The sequence below is a fragment of the Cydia amplana genome, chromosome 21 (genome assembly GCF_948474715.1).
Source record: "Cydia amplana chromosome 21, ilCydAmpl1.1, whole genome shotgun sequence".
Taxonomy (NCBI): domain Eukaryota; kingdom Metazoa; phylum Arthropoda; class Insecta; order Lepidoptera; family Tortricidae; genus Cydia; species Cydia amplana.
The window spans coordinates 12229733-12252830 of record NC_086089.1 but is presented as its reverse complement, the minus strand read 5'-3'; the positions used below and the strand labels follow the sequence as shown (position 1 = coordinate 12252830).

Genomic DNA, 23098 nt, shown 5'->3' with positions numbered 1-23098 from the left:
TCCCCCGCACCCCCGTATTTATGGCAGCATCGGTTTCATGAAATAATTGCTCTAAACGCCGTCTAGAGGATTCGTAGTCTATGTTACCGACGGACAGGACATCTAGAGTCCGATTCATATTTCACTTGTTACGGTTTTGAACAATTTTATTGTTAAATTACAAATTAAAATACAATTTGAAAAACTTAAAATCTTCTTACAATAATAGGGTGTTAGACTGTATTTAATAGTAGTTTATGCAACAGTGATATAATAAGGGTTCTTAAAATTCAAGGGTCGAAGTTACAAAACGAGACGTAGTCGAGTTTTGTAAAAAAAGACCCGAGAATTTTAAGAACCAATTATGAGCTGTTGCATACATTACTTTTTCTATGACAGCTGCAGCAAAAAAAAAAAAAAAGTTATTATTAAAAAAAAGAGTTATTATTAAAAAAAAAGAGTTATTATTTAAAAAAAATTGAGTTATTATTTAAAAAAAAAAGAGTTATTATTGTAAATGAAAACATACCTCTTTCAATCAAGATGATCGGAACTTGTATCTTTAAAAAAAATAAAGCAGTTGTATTATACTCATAAGATGACTGCTAGCAGTCATCTTATGAGCCTATAGACAAAGCATTCAAATGACATTGCTTTAGATATCACTGTCAGTCATTTAATTGACACATTTAAGTGCTGGAGTAGAAAAAATACATTAATTTACACCATGCGTAAAATAAAGCACCAGGAGATTAGTAGAGAAACGTAGACAGCTTTGATTGTGACGTCACATGCTAGTGTTTCATATAAATTTCATAGAAGCAAAAGCGTTTTGACAGTTCGAAAAAAGAAACCGATTTGACTAGTAGTCAAATATCCTGAACTAAAAACTAAAAATTTTACCCTAAACTAGAAACTAACAAACACAAAAACTATTCACGAAATTCACCCCGCGCCCCTCCAGATGCAAAGTAGCCCATCACGCTTGCCGTGTTGCCACGTTGAACCGCGATGGACACCTTTGCATAAGGAAACTTTGAACTGGTTTTGACACGACCTTGACGAACGTCTCGGTAATTGGCGCGTCTCACGTGTCAGATTTACCACCAGTGCAATCATTAATAAAATAGAAAATAAGGATGTAATGCAGTATTTAATTAAGATCAGTTAGTTATTGGTCAAAGTAATGTATTTATTATAGGGACAACTACAAGGTTTAGAATATAAAAATGGTAAACATTATTTAAGTAATATATTTATATAAGCAGATCGTAAGTAAAAGTATATTCTAGATTTACTGAACAATTAATCGGCTTTATTACCACATAATTCACAAAAACCGGCCAAGTGCGAGTCGGACTCGCGCACGGAGGGTTCCGCACCATCAACAAAAAATAGAGCAAAACAAGCAAAAAAACGGTCACCCATCCAAGTACTGACCCCGCCCGACGTTGCTTAACTTCGGTCAAAAATCACTTTTGTTGTATGGGAGCCCCACTTAAATCTTTATTTTATTCTGTTTTTAGTATTTGTTGTTATAGCGGCAACATACATACATCATGTGTGAAAATTTCAACTGTCTATCACGGTTCGTGAGATACAGCCTGGTGACAGACAGACGGACGGACGGATGGACGGACGGACGGACGGACGGACAGCGAAGTCTTAGTAATAGGGTCCCGTTTTTTACCCTTTTTTTTTTTAAATTAGTCAAGTAGGTACGTTGCTTAATAGATAATATGGCTTATAGTTAGTACTGGCACACTTGACATAATTTAAAACAGTAATAAAGATCTTGCAATAAGCTACTTGATGTATTGCACCGTAATCAGTTGGAATATACGTTATATTCACATTAAAGGTTGTAACGTACATACCATCAGACTATAACACAAAGAAAACATACAAGTCATAAAAACACAATAAAATAAAATAGATACTTAGCTTCGTTTGTCGTCGTTAGCTCTCCAACTGAGAAGAGAGCCACAACTGTCAGGCACCCGCTTATATTTGATTAGACTTCACCCCTTCCACCACTTCTTGGTGGGAATAACAAGTAAGATGTTTCCTGCACATCCGGTTATCATAATAATTCAATTTAACAAATGTATTTGCTACATTTCAATTTAATTTATTGTAGAATAATTAATCGCAAATTAATACAAATTTAATATCATGGTTTATTATTATAAAATACTTTATTTACGTTACTAATGTTCTGGCAGTTATGGTCAAGAAATATACATGGAGGGTAGTTGTGTAATTAACATACCTCGCAACCGAGCTAGCAAATCTGTAGCAGTTGTACGTCAGGGTTATCACTACTACGCATAAACTAAAGTACAAAAAATATATTTTCTTTGTTTTCAAACACACCAATATTATCAAGCAATAAAAATTCCATGTTAATATTTGAAATAAATGCAAAAAAAAACGTGATTTTATAAACAAAATAACAGATACATTGAGACGCATCTAATATTGACATTGACCTGTTAATTTATATTATTTGACAGTAAATTGAACCGGGTTATGTCGGAAGAGGGTCAACAAGGTTCTCGATCAATTTTATTAATCTTACATACAATAAAGTTAAAGCAAAATGTTTCATCATAATCGCCAACCCTGACACAAAACTGTCATATGCTACGGTTTTGCTAGCTCCGTTGCGGGGTATGGTAATTAAACAGCAGTTCTAGCTTATTATTTCGATATACGTATTAGCTTAGCAAAAGTGGACTATTTCGTGAAAATGTACGTGTGATCTTTGTTTTTATACTACGTATCTCACAGACGCATGACTCACTTAATTTCGCGTGCAACGATCAGCGTGAGCGATCTTTAAGGTACTTATCAAAATAAGATCTATGCCGTAACAAGTTGAATCTGAATCGGACTTACAGACATATTCGAACTTTAAGATAGGTTAAATGAAATGAAAAACAAGTGTCAAAAGTGACGTTTTTGTTTGAAGAAACGTCACTTTTGACGTTTGACACTGACATATCCGATCCATATCGTTTCTAAATCTTTCATTTGACGTATCTTAAAGTTCGAATATGGCTGTTAAGGACTTTACCTACTCTAATTAGAAAGAGTGACAGACACATATCGTTTCGTTGTTGAAACGCAAACGATTGTCACCTTGGCTACGCGCCCTGATGTTTTTAAGAGGCAACAGGAGTGGTCATTTCTGCATACAAATGTACTCGACTGTTTCCTCCGTGGGTTTTGAAGCAAGATAAATGATTTTTTGAACACAGATTATTATTATTAATATCTGTGTCGGACTGTTTAGCTTTTTTTGATATTTTTGTTTTTTTAGGGCACTAGAGCACTTCAAATATTCGCAAAAACGGCCTAATTTACTAGGCCGCAAAGAGAAGCATGGTATTCAAAAGTGACATCAATTAGCCTAAAAATCAAAACAGTCCAACAAAGATAATTTCATTACCATTTAGATCTAAAATTTCGTTACATTTGGTTAAGTTTTGGGGGAGGAAACAGTCGAGTACGAAACCTCGTTTTTTGAGATTTTTATGCGGGATTTTTCACCTGGTCCTTATCGCACTAGTTTTAGGAGCCGCTTTCATTAGCGAGACGGGTATATTTACCTAAAATATTTTAGTCTCAGCTCCCGTATCCTCTTAATTTCAGGTGCAATGTGCAATATGTAGTAGCAAATATATCACTTTCCATTGACGTAGAGAGTAGAGGGTCATACGTTAATTTATGATACGATAGGACTTTAAACGATGGATGCACTATGCGGTAGTTCCTATAGCCGCTATGCATTTGATACATATGATTTAAGTATACAGACAACCGGTCTGGCTCGATGGGTAGTGACCCTGCCTGTGAAGCCGATGGTCCTGCGTTTGAATCACGGTAAGGGCATTTATTTGTGTGATGAGCACCGATATTTGTTCCTGACTCATGGCCTCATGGGTGTTTTCTTATATATGTATTTATCTATATAAGTAAGTATATCGACGCGTAGCATCTATAGTACAAGCTTTGCTTAGTTTGGGGCTAGGTTGATCTGTGTAAGATGTCCTCTAATATTTATTTATAAAGTGAGCGGTTTATTTATGTACATTACATTTCACAGATGTTATTTGCATAGTAAGAGGTTGCCTGGTAAGGTATAGCAAATATCTTATACACTGACATTAAATTTACATATTTAATTACAGATAATATTAATCGAAACATTCATATTCTAAAATTCTATTAGTAGTCTTTAAATAATGTCACAAAAAATGCACAAACTCTAGTGTGCACGTTACATTAGCTGCGTCTATCTCAACACATATAGTCCGTGTCCACCGTTCTTGCCCCGCGCCCATTAATCCGCGTTTGACAGCTGTCATTGACCCCCCCCCCCCCCCCCTCTACGGACCCTCGTCCCGTGTCAATGCGGCATTGAAGGGGACAGGTGTATTGGCAAGGATTTAATTGAAAAAAGGTGGTTGAGATTTTCAAGTGTTTTATGGTCAGACACAGATGGAGCGTTGCCATTTTGTGTTTTATACTCCTGAATGTTAATTACATTGACATTGTAGGAAGAATATTTATTTATTTACTACATACTCGTAGTATAAAACAAAGTCGCTCCCCGCTGTCTATCTGTCCCTATTGTATGGTTAGATCTTTAAAACTACGCAACGGATTTTGATGCGGTTTAGTAGATTTAGTGATTCAAGAAGAAGGTTTATGTATAATTTGTTAACCCGTGCGAAGCCGCGGCGGGTCGCTAGTTTATAAATAAATTAGAGCACATAAAAGTCATTAACCTGTCGAATCCCACGATATGACGTCACCCATAAGCGTTCTGGCTCATATATGAGGTGTCCCCTAATACGAGTACCTTTTAGTACTTTCATACTATATTTCAACCCCTTTTTTTCCCTTAAGAATATAAATACCAGAATTAGATGTAGTAGTAGTAGATACTAATTTTACAAATTGTTATATTTTTGAACTGGTTTTGATACGACCTCGACAATCATCTTGGTGATGGCACATCTTCTTTTTTTCCTTAAGAATATAAATACCAGAATTAGATGTAGTAGTAGTAGATTCTAATTTTACAAATTGTTATATTTTTGAACTGGTTTTGTTACGACTTCGACAATCATCTTGGCCATCATCACCTCGACAGTCACGCACGACTACTTCATTTCGCATGCACCAATCAGCGTGAGTGATCATCAAGGTCGTATCGAAACAAGATCAAAACATTAACAAGTTGCTAAATCTGAATCAAGCCCCTCTGGATTTCAATCATTGAAAATGAGATCTAAAGTAACCAACCTCTTTCAAAGAATCACAAATCATCCTGTATATCGAAGAACATTAAGGAGTCCACTGATTATTATTCCGCCGGACGATATCGATTCGGAACTGTCAACTTTTTGTTCTAACCAAAGACATATGTAACTCCGTATAAGATGAATAAAGTGTCAGGAAAAAACGTGCCTCGGAAATCAAGAGAAAGTCATTCTCGGATAGATGACGCACACACTTTTGTCCTATGCTCGGCTAGATGGCATTGACACCGTTTGATATTTAACAATTTTAACACATAGGTATCAGTGAAAGAACATGGGTCGAAATGATATAAAAATAATAATATCATTTATCCACATCTGTAATTTTTTTTAGTTTTATACATTTTCATTTTGAGTTTTAATCGTGTGTTGATAGATGGCAGTAAATTTACTGTGACTACAAAATTTACTATGACAGGACCCCTCTATTATATAGTATCAATTCTCTTTGGTTCTAACTGACAGGCTGATGTCGTCCGGCGGACTGATAATCAGTGGGCCCCTTTAACCGAGTAAACCCGCAGGAAGCTACCTCTATAAATAGGTTATCTTTTCCTCTAGTGAGCGTGGAGCGTGGAGTAAAGGCGGGTAATACGCTGTTAAAGCGTGGTACGCTTCCGTACCTGTGATATCGGGCCGGAACCAGGCTCTCAGATCACTACCACTGGATGGAGCACCACGGAGCTGTCTGTCACACTAGCGTATTTTTCGGATGATGATACCTACGGTCGTTTTGGCGTTACGACCTTACACGCACGTTACATTTCCCTACATTTGGTTTTTATGTGCTTTACTTTTCCCTACACGTTGGTCTATACGAGCTTATGCGCGCTTCGTGTACGCTCGTGTATAACGCTAGTCTGTAACCGCCCTTAGTTCCGTGTCCGTAGTACCTACTAGTTACGCAGTGGGAGATTCAGAAATTTAATTAAGAATAGTGTAATATCTGAATTGGTGTAAATGGGTCAATCAACTATTTCTTGTTGTTATTCTGTCCCATCAGCGAGGAGACAATAGTAGCATAGATTGTTAGAAGAACTGCTGTACCATGTTCTACTAACATGCTCAGTAGATGTCCCGTTATGGAAAGGTCTTATAACTACCATAAAATGCAAGTTTAGTTCATTTAAATACGAAAAACCTAGAATTTTAAGAGTGACTCAGGAGACCGTAACCATAGCAACGTGTGACAAGAAAAAGTTGATTAACCCAAATAATACATTTAAGATGTATGAAATAAGTTGTAAAATTGTGACTTGTAATACCTTATTACGAATAAACGATGTCTATGTCTAGTGCGGAATGAGCTACAGATACTTTATCTTGAATTCTGGATTATTTCTCTTATTCGGATTTTATAAATATCCTGTTCATTTTTCGGTAGCTCGTTTTATTATATTTAATTCATTCTGAATACCTTTTCCGTTTTCCATACTCGATTCCTTTCTCTGTGTCTCGTCTCAGCGCAGCGTTTCTCAGTTTCTACATGGGCTTGCCGAGTCTCGTGAGATTTGAATGAATGAATGAATGAAATCGTTTATTTCAGGCAACTAGTGGCCCATACATAAATACCTTAAAATTAGCATACGTATTATAAAAATATAACTAAACACTAAAAAACACATTATGATTGCGATGCATTACGCAACCACGCAGTGTGTGATTTGCATTCAGTGTAGCTCGCCCGATCACATTCCAATCCTTGCGGGTTCTAGTGGATGTTATCTGTGCGCTACCAGCGTGTGTCGCTATTACGGAAGCTATAGGCGGTTATCACACCGGCGCCGCAAGCGGATGCGAGGTGTGCGAGCGAGACAAATGCGTGTTCATAACGCTGTCTCGGTCACACACTCTGTAGTGAAGATATTAAGCTCTTACAAAAAGCTTAAATTGTTTTTTCTACTCCAGCACTTAAATGTGTCAATTAAATGACTGACAGTGATATCTAAAGCAATGTCATTTGAATGCTTTGTCTATAGGCTCATAAGATGACTAATTTTAATAATAACTCTTTTTTTTTTTTTTTTTTTTGCTGCAGCTGTCATAGAAAAAGTAATGTATGCAACAGCTCATAATTGTCTTCTCGGGTCTTTTTTTACAAAACTCGACTACGTCTCGTTTTGTAACTTCGACCCTTGAATTTTAAGAACCCTTATTATATCACTGTTGCATAAACTACTATAGTACCTATTGTACTTCTATATTTACACAACGGAAATTTAGATGGATGAATAAAAAAACTATTTCTAATTACCTAACAGCCTTAGAATCCTAGCTCAATTTTCGGTTAAATAAAAGGAGACTGGATAGCTCAATATAATATTTTCCATAATGTCAATATAATTTAATTTATTTTACTAACATGGTATTTAAGTTTTAGGTTAAGATTTATTTTTATTTTGTAACTAACACGATATGGATGCTTTATCTGAAATAAAGAGAATTGAATTGAATATCTAGAGAGGAAAATGGGGACTACGTTAGTATGGGGAAACGGCCGTCCTATTTCCTAGCTCCTAATCAATTTGCGTTCAAGAAACGAGCTCTAAACATACATTAAATGTATTCACAATAAAACAGACGTTCTATAAAAATATCCGGAACATTTCCATATACATTGAAACGCCCTTACCCTTTGATCCCTACCCACCGCCGGAATTACCCGTAAGCACCCTCTCGACGTCCCGTATTGGCCTCATCAATTATTCCACCTCGTAGAGACGAGTACGGAATAACGACTGTCAGTCTCCACACGCAATCGATTTCCACACAAAGAACGCGCCCTCTACACCGTAGTAAACTGTCATTCAGTAGAACTTGCTAACTATGTAAACAAACCGCCATACTAAAATTGACACTAAATGTCAATTTACTAGTAACCTTTGTTTACATAGTAGTAGTAGTAGTAGTAATCACTTTATTGTACACAACACAGGTTTACATAATATTTACAGAAATAAAGGTACAAAGGCGAACAAAGCAAAAGGCAAAGGGCAAAGGGGAGGAGGGGGTTATAGTTAGCAAGTTCTATTGAATGACAGTTTAGTTGAAGTGATCACGGATCAAAATATTGCCGGCAAGGTGACAATCGCTATCGCTATAGGTACATATACCCCGACTCCATCTTTGTTCCGATTCCATAAATATTTGAAGGATTCTCGAGAATGCGTCAATTCAAGAGATACCACAAAATATTATACGAAAATATTATTCTGTATATTTTGGTGGCTGTCATTTTTTGTATACCTATTTTTGAAGCTGACAATTCTAAAATCGATATGACCCTGCCTACGAAGGACATTAATTTGTATGTATATTTATTTTATCTCTCAAGGTAGATGTACAGTCGCCATGAGATATATCGGAGCAGCGGAGGCGCTCAATAACATCTGAACACGCACTCTACCGCCTTGACAATAGAGGTGTGTTCAGATGTTTGTGACCAGCTTGCCTGCTCCGATATATCTGATGACAACTGTACTAGGCACAGACGGTAAAGGGGTTAAAACAGATTTACACAATGATTTTATCACTGGTTTATTTCGCAGCAGATTTTTCATGTGCTTATTACCCGCGCCGAGTGTACTCGACACCATTTTACGAGATACAAGTACGACCTCGGTAAATGGGATCTAGGTAAATTTAAAATCTTAAATTAACGCATTCCGATGCCATATACACGTAATTGTGTACCTATTGCAATAACTTCACCTATGTGGATCGCATTTTGCGACCGATTTTTGACATATTTTGTGAGCAAATTCAATAAATAGGTATAATTTCTAGGTAAGCCAGATATACAGAGCACAAAGTCAGCATTTTTAATCATTTATACCAGACAACATCTATCCATATATATATACAGAGTGCTTCCTGTAACAGGAGCAATAAATTAAACTGTAGGCTGTACTCCTCAAACTGACCAACATTTGTTCAGCAACTTTTGAAAATAACTCATGTTTTGATTTTTATTACACTTTAAAGTTTATTCTAAGATGCAATGTATTGCAAATTTTGTTACGTTTAAATCGTGACAAGCAACGTCAAACACACTGATGTCAGCGTACATTGAAGGCAATATTTATTTTGTATGAAAAAGAGGAAGTCTAAAGGATTCATAATTTTTAAAAGTTGCTGAACAAATGTTGGTCAGTTTGAGGAGTACAACCTATAGTTTAATTTATTGCTCCTGTTACAGGAAGCACCCTGTATATACGATAAAAATTAAAAAATAAATAAAATTAGTTATTAAATATTAATTATTAAATAAAATTAACATAAAAGTTAAACAAATTAAAACTAACAAAAATAAATTAAACTAAGAACTAAACGATATAAACTAAAACTACCTACCTAAAAAGTAAAAGCCTACAAATAGAAAATTGGCCCCAGGTCTGTGCCGTCCGGTAGGGTGCCTAGAAGGCTGGCGGCGTTGCCGCGCTGAACGGCAAAAAATAAAAATTAATGACTAAACATTAAAATTAAATTAACTGGGCATTTGGCAATTATAATTGTGTTCTGGACAATTGGGAGGCGTACTCGGAGCCGAAGCTAGCATGTAGAGACACTTTTAACATTTTATTGTGGTGTAAAGGGTACACTACACTTAGTGTACGTAGAGGCAGCACCCGCTGTAGATAATTATCTTTATAATCACAATAATGTGGCGATATATGAATAAAGTAGTCTATGCTCGGTAATGGTCATTTGCATAGAATAGAAAAGAAATAGGATATCTCCTAATCATCTGCGTTTCGCGGACGATATCATATTAATGTCAGAACATTGCGACCAGATAGAATACATGATACAAACTCTACATGAAGCTAGTGCAAAATTCGGACTAAGAATGAACTTTCAAAAAACAAAACTTATGACCCAATAGCACTCAAAAGTACATAACCGTCGATGGGACGCTACTAGAATACGTAGACAGCTATATTTACCTGGGTAAGCAGATATCATTCAGTAGTCAACGAAACGAAGGGGAAGTAGACCGACGAGTAAAAATAGCTTGGAATAAATACTGGAGCCTAAAGGAAATCTTGAAAAGTAATATGAATATGAAAATCAAGAAAAAAGTCATGGATATATGTATTTTACCTTCACTGACTTATGCAAGTCAAACCTGGCTGTTCACTGCAAAAATTAAATCTAAAATAACTACATACCAGAGAGCAATGGAGAGAAGCCTGCTAAACATAAAAAGAGTCCAAAAAATACCACATATAAATATAAGAGCTGTAACAAAACTAATAGACGCTCTCGAACACGCCAAAACACAAAAATGGAAATGGGCTGGACATGTTGCCAGGCTGTCAGACTCGCGCTGGACCTTGAAAGCTACCACCTCAAAAGGACCTGCAGGCAAACGACGCTCCGGGAAACCTAACAGCCGTTGGACTGTTTAACACAAAGAAAATTTATAAAACAGCGAAAATTTACTTAACAATAACAATAAATAATTCTAATTGACATTATACCTAAAAGAAATACTTATAAATAAATGCTAACTTATTTTGTTGTAATGTAATGAATTGTAACAAATTGGACTTGAAATAAAAGGCTTTTTTATTTTTTTTATTTTATTGACCGAAGCGTAGCGAAGGTCTACGTTTTGACTCGGGCATTTTGCTTTTGTATGTCCGGATGTTCTCCTCTACAGGTCGCAATTCTTAACCGATTTTCGTGAAATTTTGTGACCGAATTCTATGACTAAATAATTTTTTTTTTGTCGATTCGGTTTTTGGAAATTTTTCAAAATGGTGTAGTGGTGATAGCTCCCGCCTAAACAAATAGTCGTATCGGTATCATAAGAGTTTTTTCTTTTTGAGATATGTTTATAGATTAAATGGCCAAAATTTCAGAAAATTTGTATCGCTGGTTTTGGCGGTATTTAGATATTTAGTTTTTACTTGAGAATGAGTAGCTAAATTTCGTCAGCTTTAGTAAGAACTATAATGGCGTATTTTGCAAACGTTCGCTTTTTTTGTTTGCATCGGCAGGTCCCTGGTTCCATCCCCAGTAATTGTATACTGCTACATAACTTTTTGAATTTTTTTATACTTAAATTTCGTATAGGTGTTGTTTTTTATTAAATTTTTTAATTTGAAAAAATTAAAAATTTCGTATTTTTTATTTATCAAGCGCGGGTTAAGCGTATTCGTTTAATTTTTGTTTGTAGCTTTATGTAGTTTTTAATTTTTTGTTTATATTACATGTACTATACCCATATTTTAATAAATATTTTTGCCATACATTTATTCAGTTTTAAGCTCTGCTCGCGAGGTCTACAGCTCACAGAGCCACTAGTTTATTTATCTCCTGACATGGCGCAGTCGGTAGGTTACGAACCTACGCCCAAAGGGAATCTGATTTCGAGGGTAAGGATTATTAAGAGTTGATGAACTCTAAAATAAACTAGGCTATTGGGTAAAAGCGATGGAATAAATATTGTACAGTCGACGTCAAAAATATGCTTACACGTTTGTATCTTATTCCTTTGTAATAAGGCGAAAAATGTAAACATATTATAGACGTCGACTGTTCTACGTTATTACTTATGGTTCGAACTGAAATTACAGTCAGTTTGAAACAGCGGGTCTCACTGCCAACTCCGTAACTGCCTAATTACCACATTTCCTCGCTTACCTCGTTGAACACTAAACTTGTACAGTCTTCTTCTTTCCGTGCCTCTTCCCATTATTTGGGGTCGGCCCTCCTCGTTCTCAAGCGCCAGGTCGGGCGATCCTGGGTTGTCTCTTTGTTCAACTGGGTCTGTTTCAAATCCATTGATATGGTGGACCACCACGTAGCAGGCGGGCGGCCTCTGCCTCTCTTATTATTCGGTAATGCAAGGGCTTTCCTCACGACATGGTCTTCGTCGCGTCTCATGATATGCCCGTACCATCTCAAGCGAGATTCTTGAATCTTGTCGGTGATGGGGGCGACCTTGTAGCTTCCTCTGATGTGTTCGTTACGTACTTTATCGAGTCTCGTCACACCGGCCGCCCACCTCAGCATCTTCATCTCATTGACATGGAGTTTTTGTTTGTGCGCTTGTTTGGTCGTCCAGCATTCAGCACCATACACCATAGCAGGTCTCACAGCTGTTTTGTAGACCTTGCCTTTAGTCTTTATCGGCACACGGCGGTCACAGAGCACCCCCGAGAGCGACCTCCATCTCAGCCAAGCTACATTTACCCTATGTGATACATCCATGTCCACATTTGCGTCCGCGGACAAAACCGAGCCTAGGTATTTGAACTTGCTTACTTCCGGTACGGGGTGTCCATCTATGGTGATTTTTGATGCTGTCTGCTCTGTGCGGCTATAATTGCATGGCAAGTACTCTGTTTTGCTTCTGCTAATCCTCAAACCATTAGATTCCAGGGCATGCCTCCACATCTCCAGGGTCCGTTGCAGCTGTTCCGCGCATTTATCAATAAGTACAACATCGTCTGCATACAGCAGGCACCATGGTAGGGGAGACTGGATGTATTTGGTGAGGTAATCCATAACAATGTTGAACAATAGCGGGCTAAGAGCAGACCCTTGGTGTACGCCAACTTTAACCTCGAAGGGGTTGCTTGTACCAGCTAGGCTTCTCACTTGTGTGCTTACATTGTCATACGTATCCTGTGCCAGTGATATGTAGCACTCAGGTATTCTTTGCGATCTCAGAGCTTGCCATACTAGTTTACGCGGCACCCGGTCGAATGCTTTCTCTAGATCTATGAAGACTAGATGTAGATCTTCATGGTTGTTACGACCTTTTTCCATGAGTATTCTCACTGTTTGTATTGCATCCGTGGTTGACCTTGAGGCAGTAAATCCATACTGGTTTTCTGATATAGTCACATGTTTAAGAAAGCGGTTGTGAAGAATTCTTTCCCAAATTTTGAGCGTATGCGATGTGAGTTTGATGCCCCTATAGTTACCGCAGTCGCTGACGTCTCCCTTGTTTTTGTAGAAGGGGAGGAGATAACTGTACCGAACACTAAACTTGTACAGTGTCAGAGTGAATTTATGTTTAGTATTCTAACATACGTTGAGTTGAGCCATTTAAATTTAAGAATATCACTACATTGTATAAAACAAAAGTCGCTTCCCGGTGTCTGTCTGTCCCTATGTATGCTTAGATCTTTAAAACTACGCAACGGATTTTGATGCGGTTTTTTTTAATAACTAGATAGAGTGATTCAAGAGGAGGTTTATGTACATTTGTTAACCCGTGCGAAGCCGGGGCGGGTCGCTAGTATATATTGTTTACATTTCTACCTTCAAGACTAAGATAGTTGGCAGTCCGAGACTGTACGTTTCTCCAGAAACTTCCTGCCTCGCACAGCTAAACTCTGGAATGAACTGTCGCCCGCCCGCGTGACCCGCGGTATTTACGGACCGATATGATCTACAAACCTTCATGAAGAGTTGTGTCAAGAGTGTACTCGCATCTTAAATTCCGGCAACGCACTTGCAACCTCTCTGGTGTTGCGGGTGTCCATAGGCGACGGTAATTGCTTCCATCAGGCGATTCGTGTGCTTGCCTTTGCCTCCTATGTCATAAAAAGCTATTAATATAAGTTCACGTATTTTATAAAACTCAACTTACTCAACCCAAAACTATTGTCCACAAGAGTTTGTTTTAAAACACCAAATGTAAATAAATAAATATTATAGGACATTCTTACACAGATTGACCAAGTCCCACAGTAAGCTCAAGAAGGCTTGTGTTGTGGGTACTCAGACAACGATATATATAATATACAAATACATAACTACATAGAAAACACCCAAGACTCCGGAACAAATATCTGTGCTCATCACACAAATAAATGCCCTTACTGGGATTTGAACCCAGGACCGCGGCTTCACAGGCAGGGTCACTACCCACTAGGCCAGACCAGTCGTCAAATGTGAGTGACTAACTTTGCGTATGATCCATCGACGATGGACTACTGTCATAGACTTCACTATGTCAAGTGCACATTACGCGAAACTTCCCATAACTAATACTTACACGCTCCGAACATGCCCTAACGGCAAGTCTATGCAAATCCTCGCTAATTTCCCGGCCTAGGCCAGCAAGAATGGCCGAGTGCATGTCGGACATGCATAAACGCGTACCGTACATTATCATTAAACTCAAACTTCTTTTGAAGCTTAAAATTTAAATAGACATGATCTCTAGGTTTATATTATACACTACGACACTTAAGAAGTACAAAAGGGCACTATTTCTAAGCTTTTATTTATTGGAGACAGTCTTTTATTTATAACCTTAGTTTTTGTTAGGTATTGTAGTTAGTTGTAGTTTTTAATTTTAGTTTTTAATTCTTTAGATATATTACTTAATGCAATTTTAATTTGTCAAAATAAAGATTCAAATCACAAAAAGTACAAAATAGACCGCCCTAAAAAAAGTTTATTTACCCGAATAAATACACATTTTTACTTGCCTAACCTATGATCGCCACACTATACTTCGTTTTTTTTAGGATTAGAAATTTGGTAAACAATCTTGATGTGTCTTTTAATTGAAAAACACTTTTTAAAAATCAATAACTATTACTTATGAAAGCAGAAGACTATAAAAGATCGTATTAGATTCATAATTGTTACATATTTACCGTAACTTATTTTTAAAATGTGTTTTTCAATTAAAAGACACATCAAGATTGTTTACCAAATTTCTAAGCTATTTATTTTGTTTATTTCTAAGCTTTCTAAGTTAGTATTAGCTCTAGAACAAATGTGTAATGATGAGTTTAAAATACCTATTGTCAATCAAAGGTTAATAAGAAACAGAGATAGTAATAAATTGCTGGTACCTAGTTTTACGAATTATTATGGCCAGAGAAGTAGAAAATATTTAGTCCCTAAGATCTATAATGAGTTACCGTCGGATTTAAAGACCACAAGGATGACAAAACAAACATTTAAAAAGAAACTAAGCAATTTTTTATTAAACAAAATACAAAGTCAATAATACGTTACATTTTTATTTTATTTTGATTTTCTTTTACTGTACGCTAAGAATATAGAGTTAACCCCTTACTTCATGTCATAAATAAAAAGTATTTGTTTAAAAATGAACTTTTATCTACACACATGTCATTAGTGCTCTATAATGCGTTCAGAAACCGTAGGAAATGACAAGCTTTATTACAACCAATTTTACTATGAGAACTTTCTTATCTGTGGTAGTAGGAAAATTTGTACTTTAATGTACGAGTACATAGGTAACGTTATAGATTTTTGTAAGGTTATGAGTTTAAATTTGGAACAGCAGTCAAAACTCAAGTGGGTCTCTATTCTAGTATCCATAGATATTAAAACAGTTATCGATACGAAACGTCAATTTAGTATGTTTTTTTAATATAAACCGCACGATATTTGATCTCGAGTGACATGAGAATAGGGAATTCATTCTTTTGTCTAGGAATTAAAAAAAACTACGGATGTGTGACATGCGTGAAAAAAGTTTTCATTCGCCGCCATTTGACGTACAGTTTATCTTTTAGTTAGTTTTAGATATGATATGTGATATGGTATGTGTTTAGATAAAGTAGTGTATGTAACTGTACATAATTAGGCATTAAAACACTCGTGTGATCCTTTTAAGAAACTCACTAACGTTCGTTTCTTAAACCCACACTCGTATTTTAATGCCTCTCATTATGTAGCAGTCACATAAACTACTATAATAGTTGCTATATAGGGCTGCGCATGCGGTAAAGGGTTAAGTAGATACCTAAGTTTAAGTTACCTATCAACTACCTAGCTTGCATATACATAAAGGAGTTTCGTCTGCCAACAAACCACTCTAAGCAAGATCTCTGAATAAACGTTTTTTTTTTTTTAATCCTAAAAAAAACGAAGTATAGGCTAGGCCTGTCTCGTGGAGTCAGTTTAAACAATTCCAATTTAAGTATCTTCCTACGCTGAAGTTTTGGATTTGTACTAAGTAATACATAATATAACTTAAAGTATTAAAATAAAAAAGAATGTCAGGTAAACTATTACACTGTAGCAACTCATCAATAATTCATCAGATATTTATATTCATATCTTTTTAGTAATAAATAAGATTTTGGCAAAAATTTCATGTTTAATTTGTACCAAACAAGCTCTAATAGCTGACTACTTTTTTTCGACAGGCAACTAATACTCATCGAGATAATTCTAAAAACCCCAAATAAAAAATTAGGTAGCGATGTTTTACCACAGAATTCCTATGGCCACCTCCTGTCTCCATCATCAAATCAGCTCGATGGTACCATAATATTGCATTCTCACCCGACTTACATAAGTACTTATGCAAATTTTCAGCTTGATTGGCAGACGGTAAGTGGGTTAAATTTAAATTGCAAGATTTGACTGTTACTAACATATATACAAAGTACCCGTACATTGCAAGTTAAATAAAAGCTTGTAAAAGAAAAATATATACATATACCTCATTTTTAAAGCAGCGAATAATGCATAGTGTCATCGAAATATATTCCAATATTTAAATAACAGTCAAACGAATGCAAAAAGAAAAGCATTTTGGTCCAACCGTGTCGTTTCCATTCACAGACAATCCAACCTCTAGACATAGCATAGTCGCGCTACCCCCTCTGCCACACATACGGTAGCGTTACTCCATCTTCGAGTCAATCCCGTGCCGTGATTGGTCCGTGTCTTTGAACGGACCAATCACGGCACGGGATTCGCTCACCTCGTCCCCCCGCACCCCGGTATTTTTGGCAGCATCGGTTTCATGAAAGAATTGGCCTAAGCTCGGTCTAGAGGTTGGACTGCAGTGCTTCCATTATACAACAGGAGCCGATTCAGACTTAACAACTTGTCACGGTTCTGTTGCTATTTTGATACGACCTTGAAGATCGCTCACGCTGATTGGTGCATGCGAAATGAAGTGAAAGTCGTGCGTGAGAGGCGCGCCAATCACCAAGATGGTCGTCAATATCGTATCAAAACCACGCCACAGAATAAATTATAGTACTTAGTACTAGGTACAGAAGGATCACTCTCTAACAAAACGCGTCTATTACGACAGACATGACCGCTAGGTGGCGCAAGCGCGAGCAGGCGTCCGTTCCGTAGCGGTGCGCGGCAACTACTATGGCTAGACACCAAAATTGGTGTGGGCCGCATGTATTTGTAGCGAGCGACGCGAGTAGCATGATTATTTCTCTACCGACTATTTCAATCCTTCAAGAAGCGACTAACGACTATTTCAATCCTTCAAGAAGCCTTTCTGTAACACCTATAATTATGCAACAAATGATATCTTATCTTATATTATCTTAAAAGAGCGTACTATCATCTTAAAGGACTGCAACGCACTAACAACCTCTCTGGTGTTGCGGGTGTCCATGCGCGACGACAATCGCTTACCATCAGGCAATTGATCTTCTCGTTTGCCTCCAATATCTGTCCCTTTTGACATTAAGTCCGCCATTTGTACATGTTCCTTGTTGTGCAATAAAGTTTTAAATAAATATATAACTTCACTACTATCACTACATAATATAAAACAAAGTCGCTTTCCGCTGTCTGTCTGTCTGTCTGTATGCTTAGATCTTTAAAACTACGCAACGGATTTTGATGCGGTTTTTATAATAGATAGAGTGATTCAAGAGGAAGGTTTATGTATAATTTGTTAACCCGTGCGAAGCCGGGGCGGGTCGCTAGTAAAATATAATTTAAAAATGTAAAATCAGAATGGACCTCCGTGTCGCTTCCATAATAAAGCAGATTTATGTGCCTATAGAACACCACAAAAAGCGGCGTTTGAAAGTCAAATCTTGACATAGTTTTAAAATCCGCGGGAATTTATCATGTCTGAATATCTCGAGGGCCAATTAGCGTTCGTTTTAATTAACATGGTGGAATCAACGAGAAATACGAACAGTGGAACCTGGGTAAATGAGATTTCAAGTTTTATTTTTAAGATGCTCATTACATCTATTGATATAATTTGGAGGTCATGGGTTTGAATCCTAGTAAGGGCATTTATTTGTATTTATAACACAAATATTTGTTCCTGAGTTATAGATGTTTTCTGACGGCGTTATTCATAAACAGACGTTAATCAGCTGATAATCGTCGTTTGTCCCTCTCTATGGCATAACGACAGATAGAGATGTATGACGATCATCGACTGATTAAGTTATAGCAGTCGTTTATAAATGAGTAACGCCCTCGGAGGAATAATCCAATATAGAGTGGTGACACGCACTAATTTCTATGTGAAAAATTCTGCCGTTTTCGGCGCGGGGGGCGAGGAACGCACACAAATAATGTAAACACTAATGCATTTTTTGCATGCGTCGCTACACACGCACACGACAAAATTATCAAACACTAGCATAAACTATATTCACACAAATACAAGAACAAACACAGACAACCCTGTCCGTGAACGAGATGATGTCAGTTTTAAGTAAACGTAAAAGTGCGAGGGACTTGTCGATAATATTGTCGATATTTTATTGACTGAATTTTTACTGTCTGCTTTAGTCAATTATAACCATCAAAAACATTACATGTGAAAACCGGCCAAGTGCGAGTCGGACTAGCGCACGGAGGGTTCCGCACCATCAACAAAAAATAGAGCAAAACAAGTAAAAAAACGGTCACCCATCCAAGTACTGACCCCGCCCGACGTTGCTTAACTTCGGTCAAAAATCACGTTTGTTGTATGGGAGCCCCACTTAAATCTTTATTTTATTCTGCTTTTAGTATTTGTTGTTATAGCGGCAACAGAAATACATCATCTGTGAAAATTTCAACTGTCTAGCTATCACGGTTCGTGAGATACAGCCTGGTGACAGACGGACGGACGGACGGACGGACAGCGGAGTCTTAGTAATATTGTCCCGTTTTTACCCTTTTGGTACGGAACCCTAAAAAGGTGCAAGTCTCGCAACGCTTCTACTACAAAAAAGTTTTGAGATGTAATGCTAATGTGAAACCAAGTCGGTTATCATCGTAGTGTACCTTTACTTTACCTACTATTTGTAGGAACTGCAACAGTAACTTTGTAATAGCATATATTTATATGGAATTACAAACTTACTTATGCAGTTCTTAGAACTTTAAAACGTGACTGATATATTGCAATAATTTTAGGTTTTCGATGGCTTGGTAAGCTGAAAACTACTTATGTTTAAAATTTATTGCATCTTTTGGAAATCTAAAAAAATAAATCAAAATAACAATATATTTATAATGTTCATATAGATTTTATCGATATTGGTTTTTATGGTGTCCCATCGCTAACTATGGTAGAGTGATACCAGAGTAATAAATTAAAAGTGCCTATTTATGGAAAATGACGGCAGTAAATACCTTAAAATAAATAAAATACAATACAAATATTGGACATGTAAAATAAAAAATATACGATAGAAACTAAGAGAAAAATGAATTTTCAAACAGTAGTAGGGTAGGTGCGTTAGTTTTCGTCCACTTGAAGAAATTGAATATAAATCTACATTGCTGCAAAAATTTGGACTTAAAGCAATCCTTAATGTCGAGACAATATACGAGTATCTATCTACATAAAAAATGTATTTGGCAAGTAGCAAATTAAATATCAAATATGTTATTTGCTGATTAGCAAATAACATATTTGATATTTAATTTGCTATTTTTTATTTATTTTGTCATGTGGACGAAAACTAGAGACTAGAGCATGGACAGAAACTAGCACAATGACCAGATCGGTAATATCACGTTACTTATGATTTATACTATTTATTTCTTTGAATGGATTATGTTGATATAAAAATAAGGTGTTATAGAAAAATAATGTGTTATATAAATTATATAATAATAAGCAACGCAAATTAGAAGTTAGGTATACCTAATGAATATTTAGAAAGTCTTCTTTAAATATTACCCTAAATTAGATCTAGTACCATAAAGTGGTATCACTTTCAGACTGACAATGTTTTTTAGTTTTTTGCTAAATTAGTGCACTATTTGATAATATTTACACGTAATAGTACTTACATATGAAAAGAAACGTGTTCTTTAAGTACGCTAGATGTGTCCGATCGGTTTTTACAGGAGAAAACGCTACAATTCGGCATTTTCTGCTCCTAACATTCCGCTTAGACTGACGTTTGCTGAATGGCGTATGACGTATGGCAACTAGTTTTATATAACCTCCTTGACCGGCGGCCGCCGACTTTTGGCAGAGGGGAACGCCTGTTAATGGCGGTTCCTGTTGGTTTATTATTCCGAGGTAACGCCATAAGTGTTTAATAAGTATTTATACACACTGATTACGATAGATATGTTATGAAATGTTTTATAGGTATTAGATAGTAAGCTAAATATTGTGTGCCCTAACAGGGTGTCATGAATTGACCAACTTAACTGTAACATCTTATTATGTAATTTATGTTCATGACTATGCAATAAATGAAATATGAAATATGAAATATACATAGCTAAATACTATAATTAAATTATCCTCGTCTAGTGCCCGCAAGACAAGCCTTTTATTAAACTTACTGTGGGACTAGGTAGATATCTGTAAAATTGTCCTATTTATTATTTACTACCGACCCGCCCCGGCTTCGCACGGGTAGTTCAACGAATTTGCACAAAACCTTTATAAATTGTACACCAAAACCTTCCTCAAGAATCACTCTATTAATAGGTGAAAACCGCATGAAAATCCGTACAGTAGTTTTTGAGTTTATTGCGAACATACAAACAGACAGACGAGGCAGGGGACTTTGTTTTTTTATAATATGTATTGGTTTATTGACAAAAGCATTTAGCTAACATGTGTTTTGGTTGTTGCAGGCGAGTGGCGCGGCGAGCGGCGACTATTGGATATCACGAGAGACAAACCTGTCAAGCTGTGCGTTCGAGTCGCAGTCCCTGTCAGGGACCATCCTAAGGTGAGACTATAAATTAAATCATCTTCCTCGCGTTGTCCCGGCATTTTGCCACGGCTCATGAGAGCCTGGGGTCCGCTCTGCAACTAATGCAGAAATTAGGGGAAACAGGGCACTAGTTTTTACGAAAGCGACTGCCATCTGACCTTCCAACCCAGAGGGTAAACTAGGCCCTTATTAGTCCGGTTTCCTCAAGATGTTTTCCTTCACCGAAAAGCGAATGGTAAATATCAAATGATATTTCGTAGTTAAGTTTGGAAAAATTTATTGGTAAGAGCCATGGTTTGAACCCGCGACCTCTGCTACAAGGCCATCGTGTTCAATATATCGGCCACCCCACACTAGCGTCTTTTGAGCGTCGGTATCTAGTCGGCGCTATGGAAATTGACGTTGCTGCACAGTTTAGAAACCTAGCCCCAAACTAAGCAAAGCTTGTACTATGGGTGCTAGGCGACGATATACAATCTTACGGTGTCATATACACAGAAAACACCCATGACTCAGTAACAAATATTTGTGTTAATCACACAAATAAATGCCCTTACCGGGAATCGAACCCAGGACCATCGGCCCACTCTAGGCCAGACCGGTCGTCAAAATACAGCTGGGTGCGAAAATAGGGTTGAAAGTTATCTAATCTTCTACACAGATAAAGTCGCGAAGTATTTCTTCCACAAATTTCTTGTTGTATGGGTCTTTGTAACCTGTCACGTGTCAAAAAAATAACATTTTTCTCATATTAAACGAGATAAGCTGCGTCCCTTCAGATCACAAAAGAACCCAAGCGGTATTAATAAGCAAAGAAAGGATGAACACAATACGTTCTACACAATAACATCGGATAAAACGCGGATTTACTGCTGCTGACATTCATAGAATAGAATAGAAATAGTTTTATTCATGAGCACAAACACAAAATAGAAAATTATACTCGCTCACTCGCTCCTCTCGGCCGGCTCATTCGAATCATGAGTGGGAAAGAGCGCGCAAGGAACACTGAGATAGATGAGCGACTGAGCGAGTTAAATCATCAGTGGGTTGAAGAGTGAGTTCAATCAAAAGATATAGCTCATTTCAATCACTCACTCGCGAACGACATATGTCTATGTCTAGTTCTATACGTAGTAATAATAGTTCAGTGCCTATGATAGGAGTCAGTGACCAAGTGTATGCTCAGCGCGGCCGAATGTTTGCAGTCCTCTTCACGGCCAGTCCTCAACAATGCACTACCACCACTCATAAATATCTACACACGTTGATTCTTATGCTAGTGATGTAAGGTGCATTATTGCGTACATGTGGAGCGTTTTGTGACTGCTCGGCGTACGGTTGGTAATTTTGTTAAAGTTTTAATTAATAGTGTGTAGTCAAGATAGGTATGGTGCGTTCTATACGTGCTGAAAAATTGCAAAGGTTTTAGAATACTATAGGGGAGACTAAGGAGGGTTGTAACAATTTTTACTTTAACCCAGATATCTCTGCAACAAAGCATACCATCACTCTGATATATATAATAATGTATAGCTTGATTCATACTTTTCCAAAACCTGTTACGAACATGAAAGTATTACAGTTTTTGAGAAAATCTACCAAAACCAGAACAACTCCCCGTGTCACAACTCTCCTAACACCGAGGTAAGTTGTGACAGCTTCGGAGGTCAGTTGTGACATACTAATACTCTTTATTGTACACCTTAATACAGAAAACAATACAATGAATACAGCAACTGAAGAAGAAGTAGGTACTTATAAGTATGGTTCCGCTACTTATATTATGAATGGGAAAGTAATTAAGTCTGTTTATGGCTTTTTACAAAGTTAAGTACGATCGAAGATTTTAATTTATGACATGACCCATTACTC

At 36.9% G+C, this 23098-nt stretch overlaps 2 protein-coding genes across 2 annotated transcripts in view; one reads left to right on the top strand and one right to left on the bottom strand.

Annotated features, from left to right (window-relative positions):
* The window catches only part of LOC134657953 (KH domain-containing, RNA-binding, signal transduction-associated protein 2-like), a 292941-nt gene that overhangs the window by 246754 nt on the left and 23089 nt on the right, over positions 1-23098 (top strand). The window contains exon 3 of the mRNA XM_063513554.1: positions 21141-21238. Coding sequence (XP_063369624.1) covers positions 21141-21238 — 98 coding nt within the window. The remainder of the gene's footprint in view (positions 1-21140; positions 21239-23098) is intronic.
* LOC134658053 (uncharacterized) lies at positions 11867-12602 on the bottom strand. The gene has a single exon (XM_063513657.1). The coding sequence runs from the start codon at positions 12531-12533 to the stop codon at positions 12015-12017; it is 519 nt and encodes a 172-aa protein (XP_063369727.1). The 5' UTR covers positions 12534-12602; the 3' UTR covers positions 11867-12014.

What these genes read in the sequence shown, in the direction of transcription:
- LOC134658053 (XM_063513657.1), bottom strand. Translation starts at nt 12,533, where the DNA reads ATGGATGTATCACATAGGGTAAATGTAGCTTGGCTGAGATGGAGGTCG.